We start from the raw sequence: 23,405 nt of genomic DNA on the forward strand, positions 1-23,405 counted from the left end.
GATCACTGAATAATAATCCATTGTGTATATATGCCACATCTTCTTGATGCAGTCATCTATTTTTAGGCATTTGGGTTGTTTCCAGTTTTTACCGATTGTGAAGAGTGCTGCAATAAATATAGGTGTACAGGTGTTCTTTTGAATCAATGTTTTTGTGTCCTTTGGGTAGATCCCTAGGAGTGGAATTGCTGGATTGTATGGTAGCTCCATTTTTAGTAGACTGAGGAACCTCCAGACAGCTTTCCATAGTGGTTGAACCATTTTGCACTCCCACCAGCAATGTAGGAGAGTTCCTTTTTCACCACATCCCCATCAACATTTGTTGTTTTTTTGATATGTGCCATTCTTACTGATGTAAGGTGGTATCTCAATGTGGTTTTGATTTGCATTTCCCTGATGATAAGGGATGCTGAACATTTTTTTTTTATGCCTGTTGTCTTTTTGCATTTCCTCTTTGGAGAAATGTCTTTTGAGTTCTTCTGCCCATTTCTTGACTGGATTGTTTATTTTGATTTTGTTGAGCCCTGTGAGTTCTTTGTATATCTTTGTGATTGGTCCCTTATCAGTTGACTGGAGTGCAAAGATTTTTTCCCAGTCAGTGGGGTGTCTCTCTGTTTTGATTGTCTCTTTTGCTGTGCAGAAGCTTTTCAGTTTGATATAATCCCAAGTGTTAATCTTTTCCTTTACTTTCTTTGCTTTGGGTGATGAGTCTTTAAAGATGTTATTGCAATGCATGACTTATAGTGTTTTCCCTATATTTTCTTCTATATATTTTATGGTTTCAGGTCTTATATCAAGTTCTTTTACACATTTTGAGTTGATTTTTGTGCATGGTGAAAGGTATGTCCTAGTTTCATTTTTTTGCATGTGGAGGTCCAGTTTTCCCAGCACCATTTATTGAACAAACTGTGTTCCATTGCATGTTCTTTGCTCCTTTGTGAAAGATCAGTTGTCCATATAAGTGTGGTTTTATTTCTGGGCTCTCTATTCGGATCCATTGGTCTGTGTGTCTGTTTTTGTTCCCAAACCAAACTGTTTTAATTATTATGGCTTTAGTATAGCTTGAAGTTTGGAAGTGTGATACCTCCTTTCTCCTTTGTTTTCTCAGTAGGGCTTTGGCTATTCATGTTTTTTTGTGGTTCCATATGAATTTCAACAGTATTTGTTCTATTTCTTTGAAGAAAGTCATTGAGATTTTTATTGGGATAGCATTGAATCTGTATATTGCTTTTGGTAGGATGGACATTTTAATAATGTTAATTCTTCCAATCCATGAACAGGCGATGTCTTTCCATTTCTTTGTGTCTTCTTCTATTTTTTAACAGTGTTTTATAATTTTCCTTGTATAGGTCTTTCACCTCTTTTGTTAGGTTTATTCCCAAGTATTTGATTTTTTTTTTTGTTTCAATTATAAAAGGGACGGTTTTCTTGATTTCTTCTTCTTCAGATTGTTTGTGTATAGGAAGGCTACTGATTTTCTTGTGTTGATTTTGTATCCTGCTACTTTACTGAACTGGTTGATTATTTTGAGTAGTTTTTCTGTGGAGTTTTTAGGGTTCTCTACTTATATTATCATACCATCTGAGGCAGGTTATTATTATTACAGTGCAAATCAACTTAAAACACTTAATGAATCAAAGTTTATGTGAGAAGTTTATAAGGAAGTGAGTACATGAAATTTGTAGCCCAGACACTCAGAACAAGGAATGCAATGACTAAGTGACTACAGAGTAGTTTTTTAATCACAAACCTGGCTCTTGGAGGAGGTTAAATTTAAAGATAACTTCAGTACTGTTTTTTTTAAGCACCATACCATATTTGGCATCAAATAGTTTCCTCTTCAGCCAATGAGAAGATGCGAGACAGCATCATTTGTCTCTGGCAGAATAAGACACAAAGTCTGTTTCTGTGTAAGAGCAATAAATATACAAAATAACAAATCATTAAATTCTACAGTCATGTATGCAATCTACAGTAAAGACAGAAAGAAATTTAATAAAGAGAGTTTCTTGAACTGGGCAAATTATGTCAATTTCCTAAACACCATACATAAGCTTGGTGTTGCTTTAATCCAAATATCAACATAGTAGTCAATAGTTTTTCTAAGTTTTATTATTATTCAAGAATAAATGTATAAAAACCATTATTAAGACAAATGGAAATTGCTCTAATAGGTGTTTACAAATGATTATAAAGCTAAACAGTTAAAAATATGTTTACATGGCTACAAAAAAAGAACAACTGCGGAATAAAATTGCACAGAAAAAAACAATTTAAGATAATGAGACTGAGAAAATTATTTACTATATTTCTTGGGATCTGCTAACCCTTTGAGAAAAATTTGGGATGTGAAACAAGATACATATCTCTAAGAAACTTTCACAGTATAGCCACTTTTTCATAGTACAGAGGCGCACTCCACTGTTCTGGAGTCAGCCTTGGTTTTAGAGGTAAAGGCCAGTAGTTGAAGCATATTGCAAGTCAGTGCAGTGTGAAGGGTTCAGAAGGCAAGTCTTCCGCTACTGTTCATAATAAATTTTTGAACTGATTATTTTATTTTTTATCATTTTTAATGGAATAAATTGGCTTAAAATACTGTATATGATTTAAAAACATGGACTCACATCTTCAGATATGTCGCCATATGACACCACTATCAAAAATAAGTCTTCTGCATCTTTAGAGATTTGCTTGATCATCCACCACAAGGTGGAATGGAATGAGATGGAAAGCAGTGTTGTGGTGAGGAAGTGCTAAGTGATGAAATTTTAGTATGAGAATTTAGGAGAAGATATTTTTAAAGAATTTTAAAGTTTTTTTGGTGTTAGAAATATAATCAAAATTTGATATTTCTCAAAGGACTGCAAAAAAGGCTTGAACTGTTTTTAATTATGTATTGAACAATTTACTGTTGCGTCTTTAAAAGAATACCATGCTGGACTACTTTGATGGACAGAATAAGTTATCCTACCTTCATGTTGAATAAATTGAGACGGTAGTGCAAACCCATGTTCATTGCATCATTATTTACAGTAGCCAAGAGTTGGAAACAACCTAAATGCCCACTGACAGGTGACTGGCCATAAGAAGTTGTGGCATATATACACAGTGAAATACTACTCAGCTATAAAAGCAAAAGATGAATTCCTGCTCCTTGCAACATGGATGAACCTAAAGGAGGCTGAGTAAAATAAGCCAGATGGAAAAAGACAAGTACCATGAGATTTCATTCATTTGTGATATATAGAGAAACCAAATAAGCAGGCTAAACAAGGTCAAAATAAACTTTTAGATTCTAAGAAGGGAAGGGAACAATGAATGGGTGGGTATATTGGGTGAAAGAGGTCAATTGTACAGTGAAGGTGAAAGAATTGGACTTTTAGTGGTAAATTTAATGTAGTATATATAGATATTTGAAATTTATATGTTATAATGCACACTTGAAATTTATAGGTTATAGTGCAATGTTAATTAAAAATAAAAATAAGTCATTAAAATGTGAATAAATTTAAGTATATAACAAAAGTAAATATTTAATTCAGTGAAGTGAGGGAAATACACTAAAAATTGTATTGGGTCAATTCTTTAATTACTTGGAAAGTAAAAAGAACCTATAGATGAACACATGAATTAAATGTTCACATGTAGAATAAGGAACTTGAAATATTTTTTTAATGAGTAATTTATTAAGGGATATTTGGAGGAGATGGAATCAGAGGTTCCTAGTTTCCCTTTCAGGAGGACACCCACCAGCAGTCCAGCCAGGCACTGGACTCAGGATCCTGTGACTTGCAGCAAAACTAGAGCACCTCCTGGATGTTGGAGCCCAATGCCCACCACACTTGACAGACAGATGCTGAGGAAATTCAAATCTATACAACAAAAGATGGATGGCAAGAGGCAGTGGTGGGGTGGGGAGCAGCAGGGGCAACTCAAAGGTGTGATCCCATAATCCAATGTTCTCAGGGAAGGGGAGTAGCTTAGTCTACACTAACTACGGGGTGACATGGGCACAAGTGGTGGGGTTTCCCAGGTGGATAAGCCCCCAGGGAAGATGACAATGAGAAGAAAGGTGCTGCTCTTTCCTGTAACTGCCTTGGGACTCAAGTTGATACTGTGAAGTTGGCACAGAAAGTCCCGTAAAGCTACACTGAAAGCGCCAGTCCACAGACTGCAGAGATGAGGGTCAAGAATTCCAGAGGGGTGGGCTAGCAGTAGTCACACAGGCTGCCCCACACCACTTTCACTACTGACCAGACCCCTCCAAGCCTTTCCCCACAGCCAACCAGGCAGCTACAGATTAGTTCTCCTGTCCTACGGAGCCATCTACTGGAAAACTGGAAATTCTACACCCTTAGAAAGCTAAAAATAAAAGATAGGAAAATACAATAGAGGGCACCTTGGGCTCTCAAGGGAATATTTCACCACTGAGAGAAAATAAATCTCCAGAAACCAACCACGAAGACATGGAAGAGCTTTTCTTCCTATCAGAGTCCAAAATTGTCATGATAAAGACATTCAAAAAAAATGTAAGAAAACACAGCAAACTGATCAAAGATACACAAGGAAACACAGATAAACAAATGGTATATCCCAAGAAATAAGATTAATGAACAGAAGCTAGAAATCAAAGCTTTAAATAAGAAAATGATGGAAATGTAGGTTATAATAATATCAGTAGAGATTATAAATTCTGGAGAAAGCTATGGAAGTAGAAAAGACAAATAGACCCAATGAAAGAATCAATGACTTTGAGGATGATAATGCAAAAAGAATACAGGTAGAAGAAAAAAATACAAAGAAAAAATTAAAAGACATTTCAAGCTTTTCTGATTCCATCAGGAAAGGCAACATAGGAATAATGTGGAAGAGAGTAAGAAGGGAACATATACAGAGAAACAGTCAAGGAGGACTTCCCAAACTTGGAGAAGGAACTAAATATACAGGTCCATAAAATGAAAAGAACACCTGGTTACCTAAATGTAATGCGACATTACCTAAATGCCTACAAGAAAACACATGGTAATAAAATTTGCAAGAACTCAAGAAAGGAAAGATTGAAGCTAACTAGAGGGAAAAAGCAGATAACCTATAAAGGTACCCCTATCAGGCTTACATCTGACTTCTCCAAGGAAACACTATGGGTAATGAGAGAATGGAATGATATGATCAAACTAATTAAAGATAAAGTTGCCATCCAAGAACACCCTATCCTACAAGGTTTTCCTTTAGACATGACGGAGAAACAAAGATTTAGTCAGACAAACATATGCTGAAAGAGTTTGCAAACACTAAACTTGCCTATAAGAAATTCTAAAAGGAATTCTCATATTTAAATTGAAAAGAAGGTGCCTCCCTGGTGGTGCAGAGTTAAAGACACGGCACTATCAAGCAATCACCAGCCACTGCAGCCTAAATTCGATCCCCGACTTGCCAGGGAGCTAAGCCACATGGTGCAGCAGACCTCTCCTGTCTCCCGCTGCTCCCCTCAGCAGTGTATTTCAGTGCATCTGCCTGTTCTGCTCCCCACTCTCTGGTGAATCCTCTCACCATCCCAGCACTTCTGGCATACATCCCAGTTCTTGTATGCATAAATCTTCTAAAAATATATTGAAAAAAAGAACATCCACAATGGCCTGAACAATGAATTAGATAGAAACAGAAAAAGACAGATAGTATGGCAGTAGCAGACCTTCACATAGCAATAACCATCCTAATTTTAAATGCATTGAACTAAATGGATCAATCAAAAGTCATAGAGTGATCGCTTAGCTCAGAAAACAGAATCCAACTTTCTGCCTCTCCAGGGAACACAGCTAAGCTCCAAAATAAACACAGACTCTGAGTATAAAGGCTTTGAAAATAATCCTGCCAGCACTGGGACCCAAAGGAAGGCAAGGAAAGCCATACATATAACAGATAAAATAAATTTCCAGCTAAAAAAGGTAACAAGAGACAGGTATGGACATTATATAATGATTAGGGGAACAATACAGCAGGAAGACATACTCACTAGTATATATTCATCAAGTCCAGGAGAATAAAAATATATAAGGCAAATATTATTGAATCTGAAACAGACACTGGGAACAACACATTAGTGGCTGGGGACTTCAACACCCACCTCAGACCAATGAGCAGATCAACAAGACAGAAAATAAACAAGGATACAATAGACTTAAAAATTTAGACCACATGGGCTTCACGGATATTTATAAGGCACTGCACATTCTTCTCAAGTGCACATAGGACATTTTCCAGGACTGATCACATATTGGGTCACAAGACAAGTACCAATAAATTCATGAAGACTGAAATCATACCAAGTATCTTTTCTGATCACGGAGGTATCAAATAAGAAGTCAACCACAAAGAGAAAGAACATGGAGACTGACAACACACTACTGAGTAACTACTGGATTAGAAAGTCAAAAGAAATTTAAAAATCCCTCAAGACCAATGAAAATGAGACACAACCTACTGCACACGACAGGACACAGAAGAAGAGGTACTAAGAGGGAAGCATATAGCAATACGGGCCCACAGCAAGAAACAAAAGTGAGCTCAAAAAAAAGCAATATAATCTCCCACCTTAAGGAAGTACAAAAAGAACAAAAACACAAATGCCAGTAGAAGGAAGGGGAAAAAATTACATAATATATAAAATTGAAATTTAAAATACAGTCTCAAAATTAATGAATCCAAAAACTAGTTCTTTGCAATAATAAACAAAAAAGAAAACCTCCAGCTAGGCTCACCAAGAAAAGAAAGGAAAAAACTCAGAATCAGAAACCAAAGACAAGTTAGAGCAGACATCTCAGAAATTTAGAGGATAGATTACTATGAACAGTTGTATGCTTGCAAATTGAATAACCTAAAAGTGACAGACAAATTCTTAGAAATATACACCCAGGGCCTCCCTGGTGGTGCAAGGGGTTAAGCACCGCACTATGAAGCAATCCACAACCTCTGCAGCATGAGTTCGATCCCCGGCTGCCCAGGGAGAAACTCATATGGTAAAGCAGACCTCTCCTGTCTCTCCCGCTGCTCCCCTCAGCAGTGTATTTCAGTCAGTCTGCCTGTTCTGTTCCCCGCTCTTCTGTCTCTAGTGAATCCTCTCACCCGCCACATCTCTGGTCTGTACCCCAGCTCTTGTATGCATAAATAAATAAGTCTTTAAAAAAAAAAAAATATATATATACACACACACACACACACACACACACCCATCTGATAATCAGAAAGAAATAGGAAACCTATTGTTTTGCAACCACCCCAGGCCAAGTAGATTCATCATCAATTCTCATAGATTTGATAAGATAAGAAGATAATAGATAAGATAATTTTGGAGCCTTCAGTGGATTTTTACAGGCCTTTAATGCTGGATCAGCGGACAGGCCAGCTTTCTCTCTCAGTGTTTCCCTGGCTGTCTCCTTCTCTGCAGTCCCGCCTCATAGTGATGCTGCCCTTATCACCCCTCCCCACGGTGTCCCCATCTACATGCACATGCCCCCTGCTCTCTGGGTCCAGGAGTCCATAATTACAGGTGCACCCCTAAGACCGCAGGTGCCGGTCATAGATGCAGTTGGTGGGAGGGCATAAAAAGCCTGATAACTGCATTTACCCTACACTTATGTAGACCAATTAATTACCAAAAAATTGAAACAGTGATTAAAAAAAAAATCTTCAAAAAAAAAAATAAGCCCGAGACTAAACCAATGAGTTCTACCAAATCCTCAAAGATGAACTGTAAGGAAAAATGAGTGGCTCAGGCTCTTTTTCACCTCCTCAACTACCACCCACTGCTTTGTTGTGCTCCCAGGTTTGAATACCCACACATAATATTATGTGTTATTGCAATAAGTGCCTGGGAGCCTGATCATGGGGCATGCACACCTATGATCACAGACACCCAGGCCGAGAAGCAAGAGACAGAGAGAGAAGAGAAGCAGAGAGAAAGCATGGAGATGGCAAGGGCTGGGAGGCTCAGTTGCTGCCTGCCCCCTGTCTGCAGTCTGCCCGTGTAGCTGGTCCCCTGCTTCAGCATTACAGGCCTGTCAACTCTACTGAGGGCTCCAAGATTCTTTTCTGTTTGCCGGAATCAACAATGAACCTGCCCTGCCCGGGATGGCTACCCTGTTCTCAAACTCTTTCAAAAAATTCAGAAACAGGGAATACTTCCAAACACACTTTATGAGACAAACATCACCCTGGGACCAAAACTAGACAAAGACACAGCAAAAAAAAAAAAAGTACAGATCAATTTCCCTCATGAGCATGAAAGTGAGTAGAGCATGAAAGCGAGGGAAGATACTATGTTTGTGGGTTCTCACCCATGCCCTCATAATCACAAAACACAGCTCAGTCTCAGGGTACAACAAAAGGGTTTATTTAGAAAGAGGTGATTGAGAAAAAGTAAAACCTTCCTAAGGGCACACATGGCCAACTGTCCGACCCCAGAGATAGTGGCTACAGTGTCCAGTATCCAAGCCAAAAGCTGTTAGTGCAAGATGGCCTTGTCCATCTTGAGAACCTAGAGCTGTTGGCACCCCAACTCCAGTGAATGGTGGATTAGGACCCACCTAATCTGGCCACTGGAGGTAGCCACAGGCAGCACCCCAGCAGAAATCCAAAGCTGGGCTGGTCAGGGCCATGCACCAAACCTGACAGGTCTTTAGAGAAGCTCGGCATGGCCAGAGGCATTCCCAATGAATGCAGCAGCAAAGGCTTCTGTGATGGTCCCTCCTGAAACCAGTCTCTTCCTGAAGCTTCTTGAAAGTTGAGTCAAGCCTCCCTCTCAAACTGATTCAAGTCTCACTGAAGTTTTGGCTTATATGTTCCTTGTGTACCCACCTTTCACGCCCGATTGGTCCATTTTCCAAACCATCTGCTTGGAATATTTAATTGGTGCCAGTGGAAGCTTAAACCTAATTGATGCCATGTGTACCCGAACCTTGTACATTTTCAAAACCAGCTCAGGGTTCAACACCGATATCCTGGTGGTGCATCCAACCTGCCCTGAACCGTCTCACACAAGAGCCAGGCAGGGAAGCTCTGCTGTATCTAAATGACAGTAGCCAGGTTTAAACCTGACCTGAGCATCTTCAAAACTGTCATGGTCTTTTTGTTTTAAAACCCAAACCTGGCTGTTCCAGGCTGATGTGGCATAGCCCAGACTGATGCAGCTCATCAGTGGGGGGCCCAGTGCCTTCAAAGAACCAGGAGACATAAGGGCTCCCGGAGGGGCCTCCTATTTTCTTCCTGCTATCCCTCCCTCGTTGCCATATGTAGTGCCAGCAAGGCACAGAGCAGGATTTCTATAATGGGGGTGGGGGGATGACAGGTAAAGGAGAGTCCTGGAGCCTTCAGTGACTTTTCAGGCTTTTGTTGAGCTTTTTACAAGGCAGGGGGCGGGAGGGGGGGGCCTGGAAGCTGGCAGGCCTCCCAGTCCCTGGGGAGTCTTCACTCTTTCTGGGCTCTCAGGCCTTCCAGTGGTCTCTGCTTCTCCTTTTCTGCTCTGCTGGTTCTGACTTTTCTGGTTCCCCGTGGCACCGCCCTTGTAAGCCCAGTCTCAGCCCAGGTGTGCCCACCTATGCAGGCCCACACCCTGCTCCAGGTGCTGCAGTCAGGCATGCATGTGGGAACCGCAGGGATCCATCATTAACGCTAATAGCGGGAGGGCAAAAAAGCCTGGTAATTTTTCACTTACTCTACACCATAGGTGGGGCCTCAGCTATAAGCTTGCCTGGTTCTCCATGGCAGCAGACAAGAAAACAGCTGGCAAAGCCTATATGTGGGGCTAGGAACAAGTCTTTATTACAGCAACAGGAGATTTAAGGTGTAGGATAAGGTAAAAGTATCAGGCTTTTCTGCCCTCCCGCCATCAGGATAGATGACGGAACCCTGCGGTCCTGAATGCATGCTTGATGACGGGCACCTGGAGTAGGGTGTGGGCATAGGTAGTTGGGATTCACCTGGGCTAAGACTGGGCTTATAAGGGCGGTGGCACAGGGACATCATGGGAGAAGCAGAACACGAGAGAAGGCTGGAGAGCCCAGATAGAGTGAAGACTTGCTGGAGGCTGGGAGGCCTGCCAGCCTCCCGGCCCCCCAGCACCCCTGCCTGCCATGTACCTGGTAATCCCAATAAAAACCTGAAAAGCCACTGAGGGCTCCAGGACTCTCTCCTCCTTTACCCCCGTCTGCTCGGGTCATAGAGATCCTGTCCTGTGTCCTGTCCTGCGCCTTACACAAGTGTAGAGGCAGGACAGGACACAGTGCAGGTTTTCTGATCCCATGCAGACCAGGTAAAGGAGGAGTCAGAGTCCTCAGTAGTTTTGCAGGTTTTTTATTTGGGGTTCACCAGGCATATGGCAGGGAGGGGTGCTGGCAGGCCTCCCAGCCCCCAGCAAGTCTTCACTCTATCTGGGCTCTCTAGCGTTCGTTCTGCTGCTTTTTAGCTTCTCTTTCGGCTTTTGCTTCGGCTTCTACTGCTGCTACTGCTGCTGCTGCTGCTGCTGCTGCTGCTGCTGGAGTCCCCGTGACACCGCCCTTAAAAGCACAGTCTTAGCTCAGCTGAATCCCATCTACCTATGCCCACACCCTATTCCAGGTGCCCACCATCAGGCATGCATTCAGGACCGCAAGGATCCATCATCTATCCTGATGGCGGAAGGGCAGAAAAGCCTGATATTTTTTTTACCCTACAACAAGGTAGTAACAGCGGCAGCGTCCAGTGAGGGAGCCCCCCACCCCCTTCCCCCTCTTAATTACTCAGAATCCTGCGGGTTCCAGACCCACTGGAACTCCCCCTCCCTCCCTCTCTTCTAGTCAGTGGGAAGCTGTCATTAAAAGCCCTTTCCCAGGCCTCCCAGACCTTCTCTGGTCCCTGAAACAAACCGATAGACCCCCCTGGACTGTGGGGTGCAGGAGAGCAGCCGCGCTCCCCCGGGGGAGGGTGCGAGTCCGCTTCCGTCCCTGCATAAGGAGGGGGTTTGCGGGAAGGAGACAAGCAGGGGCAGAACTTCCCAGGCTGCAGTGGAAAGCCTCGCGCCTCTTCTCCCTTCTCTGAATTTCCGTGCCTCCAGGAGCGTTTCAGGGCCCGCAGGTTGAGATAACGTAGGAAAGGAAGGAATCTGCCGGCTGCGTGGGGACAGACCCTCCGGAAACGTCGGGTTTCCCCGCAGGCCCCGCAAAGCGAAGGAGAGAAAGTCAGTTTCCAGTCTGGCCTCGGCCGCCCTCTGGCGGTGGACGTGGCGCATCACATCCTCGGAGCATTGAAGTCAATTGTGCAGAAAATCGGACCAAAGGTCAGGACTGTTAAATTTTTGGACTTTTCCCAACCAGGAGGGCAATCAACAACCGTCAGTTAATTGGTAGAGCGCTGAATCAGGGATTGCTGCTGGCAACGGAAGAGCAGCGTGCTTGGCGGTTGATCTAGCATCGTCATGGCCCCTGTTTTGATATCAAAAGCCTTCTTTCAGCTCCGCCCTGCTTTACTGAGGATGCTATAGATGAGATATTTCTGCCCCCCCCCAAAAAAAAAAAAACACCCACAAGAGACCTTGACTGTTTGCACCACCTCGACCTCCCCTTCCCGACCCCTCAGAGGCCACCGCGCACCCTGAGCCATGATGACTAGAAAGGAGGCTTCCCGAGAGCAACAAGGCAGAAACATAGTTTCTGGGTGAGTTTTGCTTCCAGGAACACGAAAGCATCTTACTCTATTAGAAATCACATAAAATAACAGGCAAGAAAGGAAGTGTGAACGCCACGTGGGGAAAGTCCCTGAGAAGACGCGGGGTTTCCGCGGAGCGACCCTGCGGAGAGGGACGGGGAGAAAATCCATGGAAAGGCTGGTCTCGGTCGCCCTCTGGCGGCAGGAGCGACGCATCACACATGCCCCCGAAAAGCAGACCCCGCGGCGTCTGGACACCTGAGACCAAGAGACCCTCTCGGTGCACCCACCCGCCGGAAGCTGTGCCTCCACGCTGAGGGGGGGGTTCAAGAGCTCAAGAACAGCAGAGACAGGTGAGACCCGTGTCCACAGCTCTCCTCACCACCCAAGCCAGAACATACACCATGGATCCTCCGTGATAGGGTCACAAAAATTAAAACCTGCAATCAGAGCAGTAAGGAGGATAGAAGTAGGTCCGAAATGGTAAGACCTTGACCCAGAAAGAGGAGCTTCAGAAATTAATAATCTTTGCTGTTATCTTGAGGGCATGATGTGGCAACAGGGACAAGGACTGGATAGGTTTTTAGATTGTTTTTACTGGTGGAAAGTAGCAAACAAGGCAGGGACAGTGAAGTACAGTCATCCACTGTAGAGCACGTGTTTGACTGACAGTCATGTGAGCTATAAAGATAGTAAATAAATGGATAAGTAAATAAATAAGGTGAAAAGCCCCGTTTACCATCCAGGAGAGCAACAAAGGGCTCAGCAGGAATATGTTTGAGATACATGGAGTCACAGAGGGAATGAGGGAAAAAACTTCCTAATGGAAAGACATTAACCCAGAAGGATGTGGAGGGTGAGTTCCAAGTGCAGTGACACGCAGGCGTGGAGAGATGGAGAGGACTGGGGTTTTGAGGACTGGTGGTAAATCAAGCTGGGGACAGATGTCTCCTGAGGACTTTGGGCTTCATTTTGCAGTGAGTAGGAGCCATTATGCAGGTTGAGAATAAGGAAAGTAACATGAACAGTTTTGAGGGTTAGAAAGAATGTTCTGGTGGGAAGGATGTTCTGGTGGGAAGGACAAAAAACTAGAAACACAGATGACATGGGCCAGACCTTAAAGAGAGAGAGAAGCAGGAGAGCCAAAGGTGTAATTATGGAAGCAAAGTTGAGATGGAAGTGGTTGCTGGGAGGAGACCACACCAAAACTAAAGTACGATCAGGGGGATGCAGAGTTAGAGAAATGTGAGGAAGCAGGTGCAGTTGATGTTTTCCATCAGTTGCATGTGGGAGAGGGACAGGGCAAAGGTAGAAGATGCTGGGCCTCCTCTGGTGGCGCAGCTGTTGAGCGCTGGGTTGCAAAGCTGCCCGAAGCCTCTGCAGCACAGGTTCGATCCCCGGCCACTGGCGAGGGTCCACATGGCGCAAAGACCTCTCCTGCCGCCCGCTGCTCCCCTCAACAGTGTATTTCGTCAGTCTGCCTGTTCTGCTCCCCGCTCTGGCTCTGGTGAATTCTCTCACCTCCTGCGCTTCTGACCTGTACCCAGTGCTTGCATAAATAAATTAATAAATCTTTAAAAAAAAAAAACTGTAAAACAGCTTCTTTACTGTCATTTTTCTGTGCTAGAAAATAGAGCTACTTTTCATAAGTGTGTTACTTATTGCTTCTTACTGTTGAATTTTGAAAGTTCTTCATAAAGATTCTGTTACTTGTTTGTCAGTTATGTGATTTGCAAATATTTTTCTCCCAATCTGTAACTTGTCTTTTCCTTCTCTTGAGAGGATCTTTTGCAGAAAACAAGTTTTTAATTTTGATGAAATCCAGTCTGAGAGTGTAATACCTCTCCTCTTTCTAGCTACATATTTTATTGAGGTCACATTTTCTTTAAGTATTTCAACCAGTACAGCATATTTTACAGATTGACTGTAGAAGAACATATGACTACATTATCTTTATTAAAGAGATTTTTCCTTTCAGCCTTCTGATGTCTATTGATATATGTGTCTGTGTCACTACAAATACCAGAGTTTTTAAATCAGTCTTAAAATCAGGCAGATGGATTTCTCCTATATCATTTTTCTTTTTCAAAATTCTTTTTACTGGTTCTATTTCCTTGCCTTTCCATATAAACCTAAATATAATCTTGTCTATAACTAAAAGAAATCTTGCTGGGATTTTTGGTAAGAATGGAGTTAAACCTGTTTATTAACTTAGGAGAACTGGCTTCTCTGCTAAACTGAGTCATCTAATCCATGAATACTGTGTAACTTCATTTATTTAGATATTCTTTGATTCCTTTTATCAGTGTTGTGCAGTTTTCAGCATAGGAATTTTGTACATTTCATCAGAATTACACATAAATATTTTATTTTTAAAATCCAACAATGTATTTATTGGTATGTTTTCCCACTTATCTTGATTTAGGGATTCTAGAGCTGCTTTTGTCTGGAGGAGCACCTTCTGTAAGACGTACTTCCTTCTGAGGGCTGGCAGAGCATAGGGGAGCAGTGACTACAGACCTACATCTGTGCCTGACCAACAACCTGTGTCCTGAGCATTTTGCATCAATGAAACAAGAACTGGGTCTCTGCAAGAGATACCTTTTGTGTTTCTTATCCTTTTCTGGAAAGGAATATCCTTTAGAAGAGACATGTTTTCATTGGGAGATCCAGAAAGGCTTGAGTGATTTTAAGTGACATTTTATTTTTCAATTTTGGTATTTGTGTGTTCATTTGCTAGTACATAGAAATATAACTGACTTTAGTATAATTATCTGGTATCCTGTAACCTTGTTGAACTCACCTTTTCGTTCTAGTTTAGAATTCCTACATGATTGTATAATTATGACATCTGACAGTTTTATTTCTTCGTTTGCAATCTGTGTGCTTTATTTTTGTTTCCTTTTCTTGCTTTCTGTACTGGCTAGAACTCCCAACACTGTGATGAGTGAGAGTGTGAGAGGGGACATCTTTGCCTTGTTTCTGATCTTAGAGGGAACACCCAGTAAACTAATGTTTATTGTAGATATACTTTATTAAATTGGGAAACTTCCCCTCTATTATTATTTTTTGAGCATTTTATCATGACAGGGTGCTGACTGTATATTCATTAACTCGAATTAGTCTCTTCTTGCAACTGCCTTTACTACTGATTGTCAAACGATCTATATTCTTTCCACTTAATTCTACATGAAATCTTTGAACATGGAGTCTATGTCATAGACAGGGGGATTATGGGGCGATGAAGTATTTAATGGTAGTAGTATAAGTTTCTTTATCCTTAACCTGTTTATACACACACACACACATACACACACGTACATATATATACATATATATATATATATATATAAAAATTTGGGTAAAGCAAGTGAGTAAGTAGGGATAGATATTCTAATTGTGGTTATCTCTGTGTCCTTGAAAACCAGAATTCTTGGAGGAAAGAAGATATAAATGTAATATAAAGGAAACTAAATTTTTAAAATGTGTACATATATAAATCTGGGTTCATACAAACGTAAAAATGTATGTAAGTATAACTATATTTCCACTGAAAAGCCCTGGTAATTCTACCAATTCCTAATTCTAGATTATGGTATTAAATGGCATTTCCCATTAAAGTAAGCCAGGGCTTTCTGGAAAAATGACTGAGTCCAGGTCTGGCAGGAAATGTACAGAATGAACCTGGAACGTTTTGTCAGAACAGCTAACAAAGGAGTTCTCAAAAGGTTGTGTCAAAAGAATACTGGAGTCACTTGAAGAAGAATCCATTCACCAAAAATGAAACATTTGAACTTAACATGGATAAGATCCATCAACTACATTTAACCCTTGAGTTTATAATAATACAAAAAGTAAAAAGTAAATCTAATTGCACACCTTTGGATAATAGTAGATAAAAAATTAATTTGAACACTAGTAAATAGAGGAAAAGAGAAAATATTCTTTCTCACCACAGTGCCACTGGCAACCCCCTAGTAAATGAAGGGAAATGTCTCTTTATAAAAGCAATATGGCATATAAATAAACATGGAATGATAAAATTAGAATATCCCCATTTTTCAATCCCCCAAAATTAAAGGACCTAGAAGACACAATACCAGCTACAAAGGGACCAAATCTAAGTCTGACCCAGCCTCTGAATCCAGAGGACAACTTGCAGGAAATGTAGAGGACATGGGGTCTTGTTAGACTGCACCAGATGTGTGTAATCTGCAAATTCCAGACCCTGGGAAACCCTGCAGCTCAAATTGTTCAGGTTTTTCAAATGAAAGAGTGAAGGAGAAACATGTAAAGTACAAGAGACATAAGAGACAACTAAGCAAGAGTGTCCAGAATTAATACTTGAGTGAAGAGACTAAAAATACCAAAAAAAGAAAGTGGTCACTGTAACAATCAATCTATCATTCCATTTGGGAGAAGGGAGAGGATTTGATTGCCCTGAGGCACATGGAGATTTCTGCGGTGGCTACAAAGGCCTAATTCTTGACCTGAGGGGTGATTACTGGAGTTTTGGCCTTAAGTAACTCATTCTGAAGCCATATGGTGCAGCAGACCTCTCCTGTCTCACCCACTGCTCCCCTCAGCAGTGTATTTCAGTAGATCCTCCTGTTCTTCTCCCCAACTCTGTCTCTGGTGAATCCTTTCAACCCACCTGCTCACCTGCATCTCTGGCCTACACCCCAGTTTTTGTGTGCATAAATAAATCTTTTTTAAAAAGAATAGGCTCCGCATTTCCAGTGATATTACCACAGCGCCACCCCCCCCCCCCACAAAGCAGCTGTAGTCCACCACCATGTGCCATTGTGCTCCCAGCCTCCTGGGAGCACAGACAATAATGTAAACCAACATTAGCTCAATAAAAAAAAATTTTTTTTCAAATTATGAAATTTTTTTAAAAATTTAAATTATGAAAAAACTTATGGAATATTTTTAAACGATCTAGTGATCAGCTGGAGGACAATGGGTGCCTTGGTGGTTGGGAACATACACCTGAGCAGGTGTGAGCCACACCTATGAATCACATATGCTGCTGTAAGCCAATGCTACTTCAATAAAACAGTAACACACACACAAACAAAAAAAAAAAAAAATCCAGAGAGGTGATACATTATGGATCTGGATTTACAGGTCCTGTTTTTTCCCAAGCAACCTAAGTTCTTTGAAACTGCATTTCTTATCTGGAAATGAAGGAAATAAATTAATGTTAATATAGTCTGAAAAAAAATTTGTCCAAAAAATGATGATAATTCATTCGAGTATCCATTTGGTGTGGTTATCTCTATCAGTTTTATTTTACAATTAGAAAGGTTTTGTTTTGTTTTGTTTTGTTTTGTTTTAAGTAACTGAGCATTTGTCTTCGATCACTGAGAAGACAGCAGCTAGCAGAGAGAAAGACGGGGTAACGGCCTTCAGAAATAGGGCTGGAAAGGTAAACAGTTTGGAGCTGGAAGGAATTAAGTCTTAGGGGAATTTCTGGACTTTTTTCTTGGGAAGGGGGCCTGATGACCTTCTCAAGCAGGAGGGAGAAGTGAAGAGGGTGGGAAATGGATGACCTTAGGACACAGAATCATTCGGGACTGTTCCCCACCCTCACAGAAAGGAACCCCTGGAACATCGACCTCATCAATGTCCTCTGCCTAGTCCAGGGCCCAGGAGCTGCTTCAGTATCCAGGAGACAGTCTCCACTCAGGGCCCTCGCATGCCTGTGGCGGGAAAACATTTCTGCACACCTGCAGGGACAGTAACAAAGGTCTCTTGAGGGAACCCATTTCCCATGCCAGGGACTCTGCAGACAAAGCCACCCACCTCTACATCTTGTCCCCACACATCCCCTACTAGACAAAAGATTGGGAGATTAGCCTTCCACCCAAGGACAAGGAAGGAGGCATTACCTCATAACCAGACAGCTGAGCCTCCATGTATCCTGGAATAAAAGAGGAAAGAAAGACAATGTCCCAATTAGGCCCCAAAGCTACAATTATCTTGAGGGGGCCTGCAATATCAGAACTCAGTCTCTGCTTACCTCTTGGATGCTTTTGGCTTCCGAAAAACTATCCCTGGTAGAATTAAGGCTACAGGATGAGTAAGGGAGGGTGGAGAGCAAAGCAGGGAGGGGGCCTGAGGGACTCTGGTGGAGGACTATGGTGTCGTGGTGGTGGGGTGAGGGGTGACATATCTGAAGTGGAGTGATCCTGTACCTCTGAATCACAATAAACCAATGTTACCTCAATAAAATAAAGACTATCATTGTGACCCTTAGAAGCTCTATCAGCCTTCCCTGCCTCCTCCTTTTGATGTTGGGAAAAGTGGAAAGTAGGGGAAGCTACAGGACAGGTGGAGGGACCCCTCAGAGGCTCGTTACCTTTTCGAGCCCTGAGGTGGATGACAGTCCCCACCAGAAGGAGGACTAGCCCAAGCAGGAAGGCTGCACCTCCAGCCAGCATCTTTTGCCAAGAGTATTCAGACTGAGCTCCTATGGGAAACAAGTCTTTAAATTAGTAAAAAGCTTCCAATATTTGCTGCACTTCACTGAAATCCAGAGCCTGTGCCAGACACTATTCCAATGCTGTCTAAAAAACAAAAAAAAAAAAAATATAGAAATGGTTACTTTCAGGACAAGATTTGCACCCAATTTGCAAACAGTTTCTATTACTGCTTCTTAATAGCCCATAAGAATGTCCCCTATATACCAAGACAAAGTATTAGAGGATGCTAGTTCCCAACACTGGAAGTAAGTGATGAGCTGATGACCTCAATTTTTGGAAGATACAAGGATAAATACCAGACAAGTTTCCTCCCACCCAAACCCAAGAACTCTGAATTCTGACTCTCTCAGATCAGGGGAAGAAGAACAGCGTTGTGACTGAGAAGAACATGGAGGGAATGTGGGCCCAAGTTGAGTCACTATGACCCCAAGTCAGGCCCTGAGTACAAAAAGCCATTCTCACTCCACTCCACAGACACAGGGCTCAGCAGGCTGGGATGCTCAACAAGGCAGGTGTAGACGTCCCCAAGCTCAGGAGTCATTTCCAGCGTCAATGTTGTCTGAAAGGTCCAGTCTCCATTCCTGATGAGGCCAGTGGGCGTGACCCCCTCGCTCTCCTCATGCCCGTTCCGGAACCACCTGACCTGGATGTGCCCTGGATAGAATCCCGTCACAGAGCAGAGCAGCAGGTTGTGGTGCTGCAGGGATGGGGTCCGCTCAGGGTACACTGTCACCTCTGGTTGCACTAGAAAAATGAGACATTGTGAAGGAAAACCACCAAGCCGAGATAGGAGTTGCTTCAGAGGTGGTCGCTGCCCCTAATCTCCTTCCCAGATCACCCAAGTGGAAATTGGGAATGTGGGAAATCCCAGCTCCCAAGACTCTGAAACGGGGTATGTCAATGCCCCCAAGGAGTCAGCCTTACCAGACACTCCCACAATGACCCTTTCTAATAGAGGGCCCATGATCCCTTACAGTTCCTGTGGACCTTGGAGACTGGAACCAAGACCACTGTGACCGGACCTCTGAGGTTATTGGGTGAGTCATGTCGGGATAGAACACCTGCTCATAAACTTCCTGAAGCAGGAAACTGTCGGAAGGGGAAAAAGCCACGACCAGGTTGGCTTGGGGAGATTCCTGAACCCCCAGACCTCCCCTTCCGCCTCACCTCTTCTCCCCACAGTGAAGGGTGCCCCCAGCCGTAGTTGCGTCTGCAGAGAGCATCCACGGAAGCCCTGCTCCTCTCCAGTATATCCGGCCGACTGTTCCACAGCTCAGCATCGGGCTTCCCCAGCTCCGTCAGTGCCACAAACATCCCCACGTCACTGTCAAAGCGTGCATACTCTTCCAAATTGAAGATGAATCTGACCAAAAAATGCACCTTTTCCGTCCCATTGGTGAAGTAGCAGTCAGCCTTTGCCTGAATCACAAAATCTTCTGGAAAACCTAAAATGGATTGTGAATTAGTCCCACCATTAGTAAACCCATTCCTGGTAAATAATGCCAGACCACGTGGATTTGAGAGGCTTTTTGACCTCAGTGATAGGCCAAAGTGTCCTCTTCTACCTGGTCCCCACTCTGGTTCCTCTTAGCTAGGACACAGCCATAATGAAAAAGCCCGAAGCCCATGATCAGGCTCACAAAACGACAGACATGTCACCCGGAGAAGCAAGCCAGAGTCTCAAGATACAGCCAAGCTGTACTCACTCATTTAATCATCAAATATCTCTTGTCCATTTGTGTCTTGCCAGACACTGTGCTAGTTTCTCTAAGCTGAGCTTTCAGAAACCCAAGGTTTTGACTCCCTGTTTTATCAAGTCAAGAAGACCCGGCCCCATATGAAATAACTGCAGTGCTCTGCTCTTAGCAACTTAATTCTATGTATTTCTTCCAGAATGAGGCGAAGAGGCAGCAGAGATGGGACAGAGATGCAGAGTAGGTACATCTTATGTGTGAAACAATCTCCGTTCACCTTCCGCTCCTATGGGTTTTCTCCAGCAATTTTCCTTTTGCACTCAGACCCTGAGACCTCATCCCTTCTGCTGGCTCTAGAGAGGTAGTAACCTCTTTACCTTTGTTGGTAGTAACCTCTTTAATCCATGGCTTAAAGATTATTATATTATCACTGGCAAAATGCCTACAATTTTAATAGTTGCAGTACATGGTGATGGGGAATATGATGTTAGCTTGAACCTTCTATGGGGGCTTTTATATTAAATATTGCACTGAACAGGAAATTTTAAAAATCCAATTCCATTATTCATTATGGTTTTCTATGTTCAAAGCATGTTGCTAATATTAGTGGCGATCATTTTGAGCTATGTTATTCTCATATGATGTACCTCATTCCTAATCTCATATTTTCCAAAGTAATTTAATTTTCCAATGTTATGTAACCAGTCCTCACAGGTAGGAAAGGGGTGATTCTTACTTATGGAGCACATAGCTCACTATGGTCTCAATGTTTGTGCCCTTCCCCCAAATTCATATATTGAAGTCCCAGCCCCCAAAATTGATGATATTAGCAGATGAGGTCTTAGGAGCTGCTTAGATCATGAGGGTGGAGCCTCTTGAGGGCATCAGCACTCATAAAAGAGTCTCAGGAGACCCCAAACCCCAGCACCGTGTGAGGCCAGGGAGAAGGGCCACGATGAACCAGGAAGAGAGCCTTCCCCACAAGACCACGGTGCTGACACCTTGAGCCTCAGCCCTGTGAGAAATAGCTTTCTTTTGTTTATAAGTCATTCAAATGGGTTAACAAAGCAGGTTGATCAGGAGAGATTTCCCTATAGAAATAGCTCTTAAATAGGAGGGTAATTGTCACTGACCCTGAGTTGTCAATTTGCTTTCTTGTCAAAGTTCAGAGACTCTTGCAGGGCCTATTGAGGGGAGTAGAAAGATGGTAGCTCCCTTCCTGTTTCCAGCCTCCCCTCTCCTGCTCACAGCCAGCTGCAGATATGGCTCTAACCTCCAGTTCTCTATTTCTTCTAATAATTTCAATCAGAGAAATTATTGAAATCATTTAAATTAATTATTTAAATTATTTAAATCTGTGTCAGATTTAAATCTGGGCTAGACTGTTTTCATTTGTGTTGCTTAATGGAATTTATAAGCTCAGAAAAGTTTCTCATCTCTAAGAACAGAGATCCTCTCCCACCCACCCTCCACCCAGGTTTGTTCCTCTTTTGCCCTTGATGAGACTTCAACATTCAAAGTGGTTTCTGTTTTTAGCACATTATATCCTGTTTTCTGCTGATAAGTATGCTTTCACAGTGTAATAATTGCTTGGTGCTTGCATAGCCATTCTCTTCAGGTAGAAAAACAACATTAATAAATATATTTATAAGGAGACCCGGGAGCAGGGATAGTGCATTCAACTTCTCTTATTCCTCAAAATTGGTTAGTACAGTTCTGATCATATAATAGGGGGAGAATAATAATGTGAAAAGAAACAACCTTCATTTCTAATCTCTTTTGTCCATGTAGACCCCAACTGGGTAAATAGAGAATCAGTCACAATCATCAGAGCAAAGTCCTGGCTGAAGGGCAGCTCTTCCCAGACTGTCTCTGCTCTATTTGTAGTTCTCGACTGATATTGATGCAATAAGGACCCCAAGTATAATAAAAAGTGTTCTTTCTGCCGCCTTCTCCTTGAATCTGTGACTTGAAACGGGAAGTCCCTTCACCCAGTGGTTTACTGTGTGTGGTGAAAAGGGGAGAGTACTCTCTCCAAAGGCAAGAGTACTCTCTTAGAAGCCAGAAGTCACCTCCAGTCTTCTCAGTGGTCTACACCTACGGAAAAAGGCATCCTTCCCCCTCCCCAGCTCTTGCATATATACCTGAGAAAAGTCCCTTTCTTACCTGGGTAGTCTGTGCCTTGAGTCATAGAGGGATCCAGCCTCATTAAATTCACCAGCAAAGCCACCACCCAGGGCACCACACAGATTCCATTCTGCAGAAGAAGAAGAAGAAAAAAGAGGAAATGAACAATTTCTTTAGAATAAGGCTTGTCCTATTCAGGCAAAAATTATTCATGAAAAATATAGGTACCTTTCTAGCCTCCCCAGGATTGGAAACGCCTCACAGTGATAGCCAATCAAGATGGAAGAGTCACGCATCATCAGGAGCTGGGTAGAATACTTTCATAAAGTTGTGCAATACCACTCAAGATCACTGCAGGATCACTGGCAGTAGATAAGGTATATGGAAAATGGGCTGGGAGAAAAAGGAAAAAAAAACACTCTACATGGTCTGTGGCCCTAGAAGAACTAGGCAGATGGTTTATTATGAACCCCTTTAAGCTCATTTAGCTCTGTCCCTGACCTGTCCTGACCACTCGGTCTCCCTCTAGGGTGGTTGATGATGTCGGTGTGGAGAGGTGTTGGGTTCAGAGAGTGGGGTCCTTGGGTTACCTCTAAGAATAGTTTCACCAGAGCTCCCCTTTCAGTGGCACACAGCGAATTTCCCTAAGAGGCAGAGACATCTTGTTATATCCAAAAGGGCAAGTTTATTATTAAAAAAAGGAAATGAAAGGATGCCTGCACAGACACAAGGGGGCAGAAATCACTGCCCCTGAACATAGGAGATTTAAGAAAGAGAAACCTGCATGGTCACAGGAGGACAGGAGAGGTATCTTACCCACACAGAAATTGCACTGATACCGTCTTCTCTTGGGAAGGGGTTCATTCCTTTGTGGAATTGTTAACTGGTGTTGGATAACTTACTTACCTATGAAGCTGTTCATAGCTACCAGCATGAGTTCAATCCCTAGTCAGGGAGGTACCCACATGGAGCAGCAGACCTCTCCTGACTCACCTGCTGCTTCCCTCAGCAGTGTATTTTGGTCATTCTGCCTGTTCTTTTCCCCACTCTGTCTCTGGTGAATCCTCTCACCCTTCCCACACACACACACATACCTCTGGCCTTTACCCCAGTGATTGTATGCATAAATAAAAAATTCTTTTAAAAAAAAGAAAAAGAAAAAAAGAAATGTACAACCTAGGTAGAGTGACAGGGAAATCTTCCCTGGATGGCAGGAAGAATGAAATGTATTTGGTAATGTTTGGGCACACAAAAAGTAAGTTTTAACAGTCTAAGAAGAGTTACTTCTTTTAGTTTGGGTGATAAATGTATTGTTATGACAAAAAGTTCTCATAAAAATAATATAAATGAACATACAAAGCATTATTTTTCTTTATCCACAATTAGTTGTTTTCATTTATTCAATGTTTTTATGTTATTT

At 42.5% G+C, this 23,405-nt stretch overlaps 1 protein-coding gene across 1 annotated transcript; it reads right to left on the reverse strand.

Moving 5' to 3' along the window:
• Positions 1-17,305: 17,305 nt before the first annotated feature.
• On the reverse strand, positions 17,306-22,050 carry LOC119252079 (HLA class II histocompatibility antigen, DO beta chain-like). The gene is given in 7 exon segments (XM_037519290.2): positions 17,306-17,408; positions 17,571-17,602; positions 18,041-18,151; positions 18,627-18,908; positions 19,332-19,361; positions 19,364-19,600; positions 22,025-22,050. Coding segments are annotated over 7 exon segments (786 nt in total). The 5' UTR covers position 22,050; the 3' UTR covers positions 17,306-17,339.
• Positions 22,051-23,405: the final 1,355 nt, after the last annotated feature.

This window comes from Talpa occidentalis, unplaced genomic scaffold, assembly GCF_014898055.3.
Source record: "Talpa occidentalis isolate TD23 unplaced genomic scaffold, MPIMG_talOcc4v2.1 talOcc4.2, whole genome shotgun sequence".
Taxonomy (NCBI): Eukaryota; Metazoa; Chordata; class Mammalia; order Eulipotyphla; family Talpidae; genus Talpa; species Talpa occidentalis.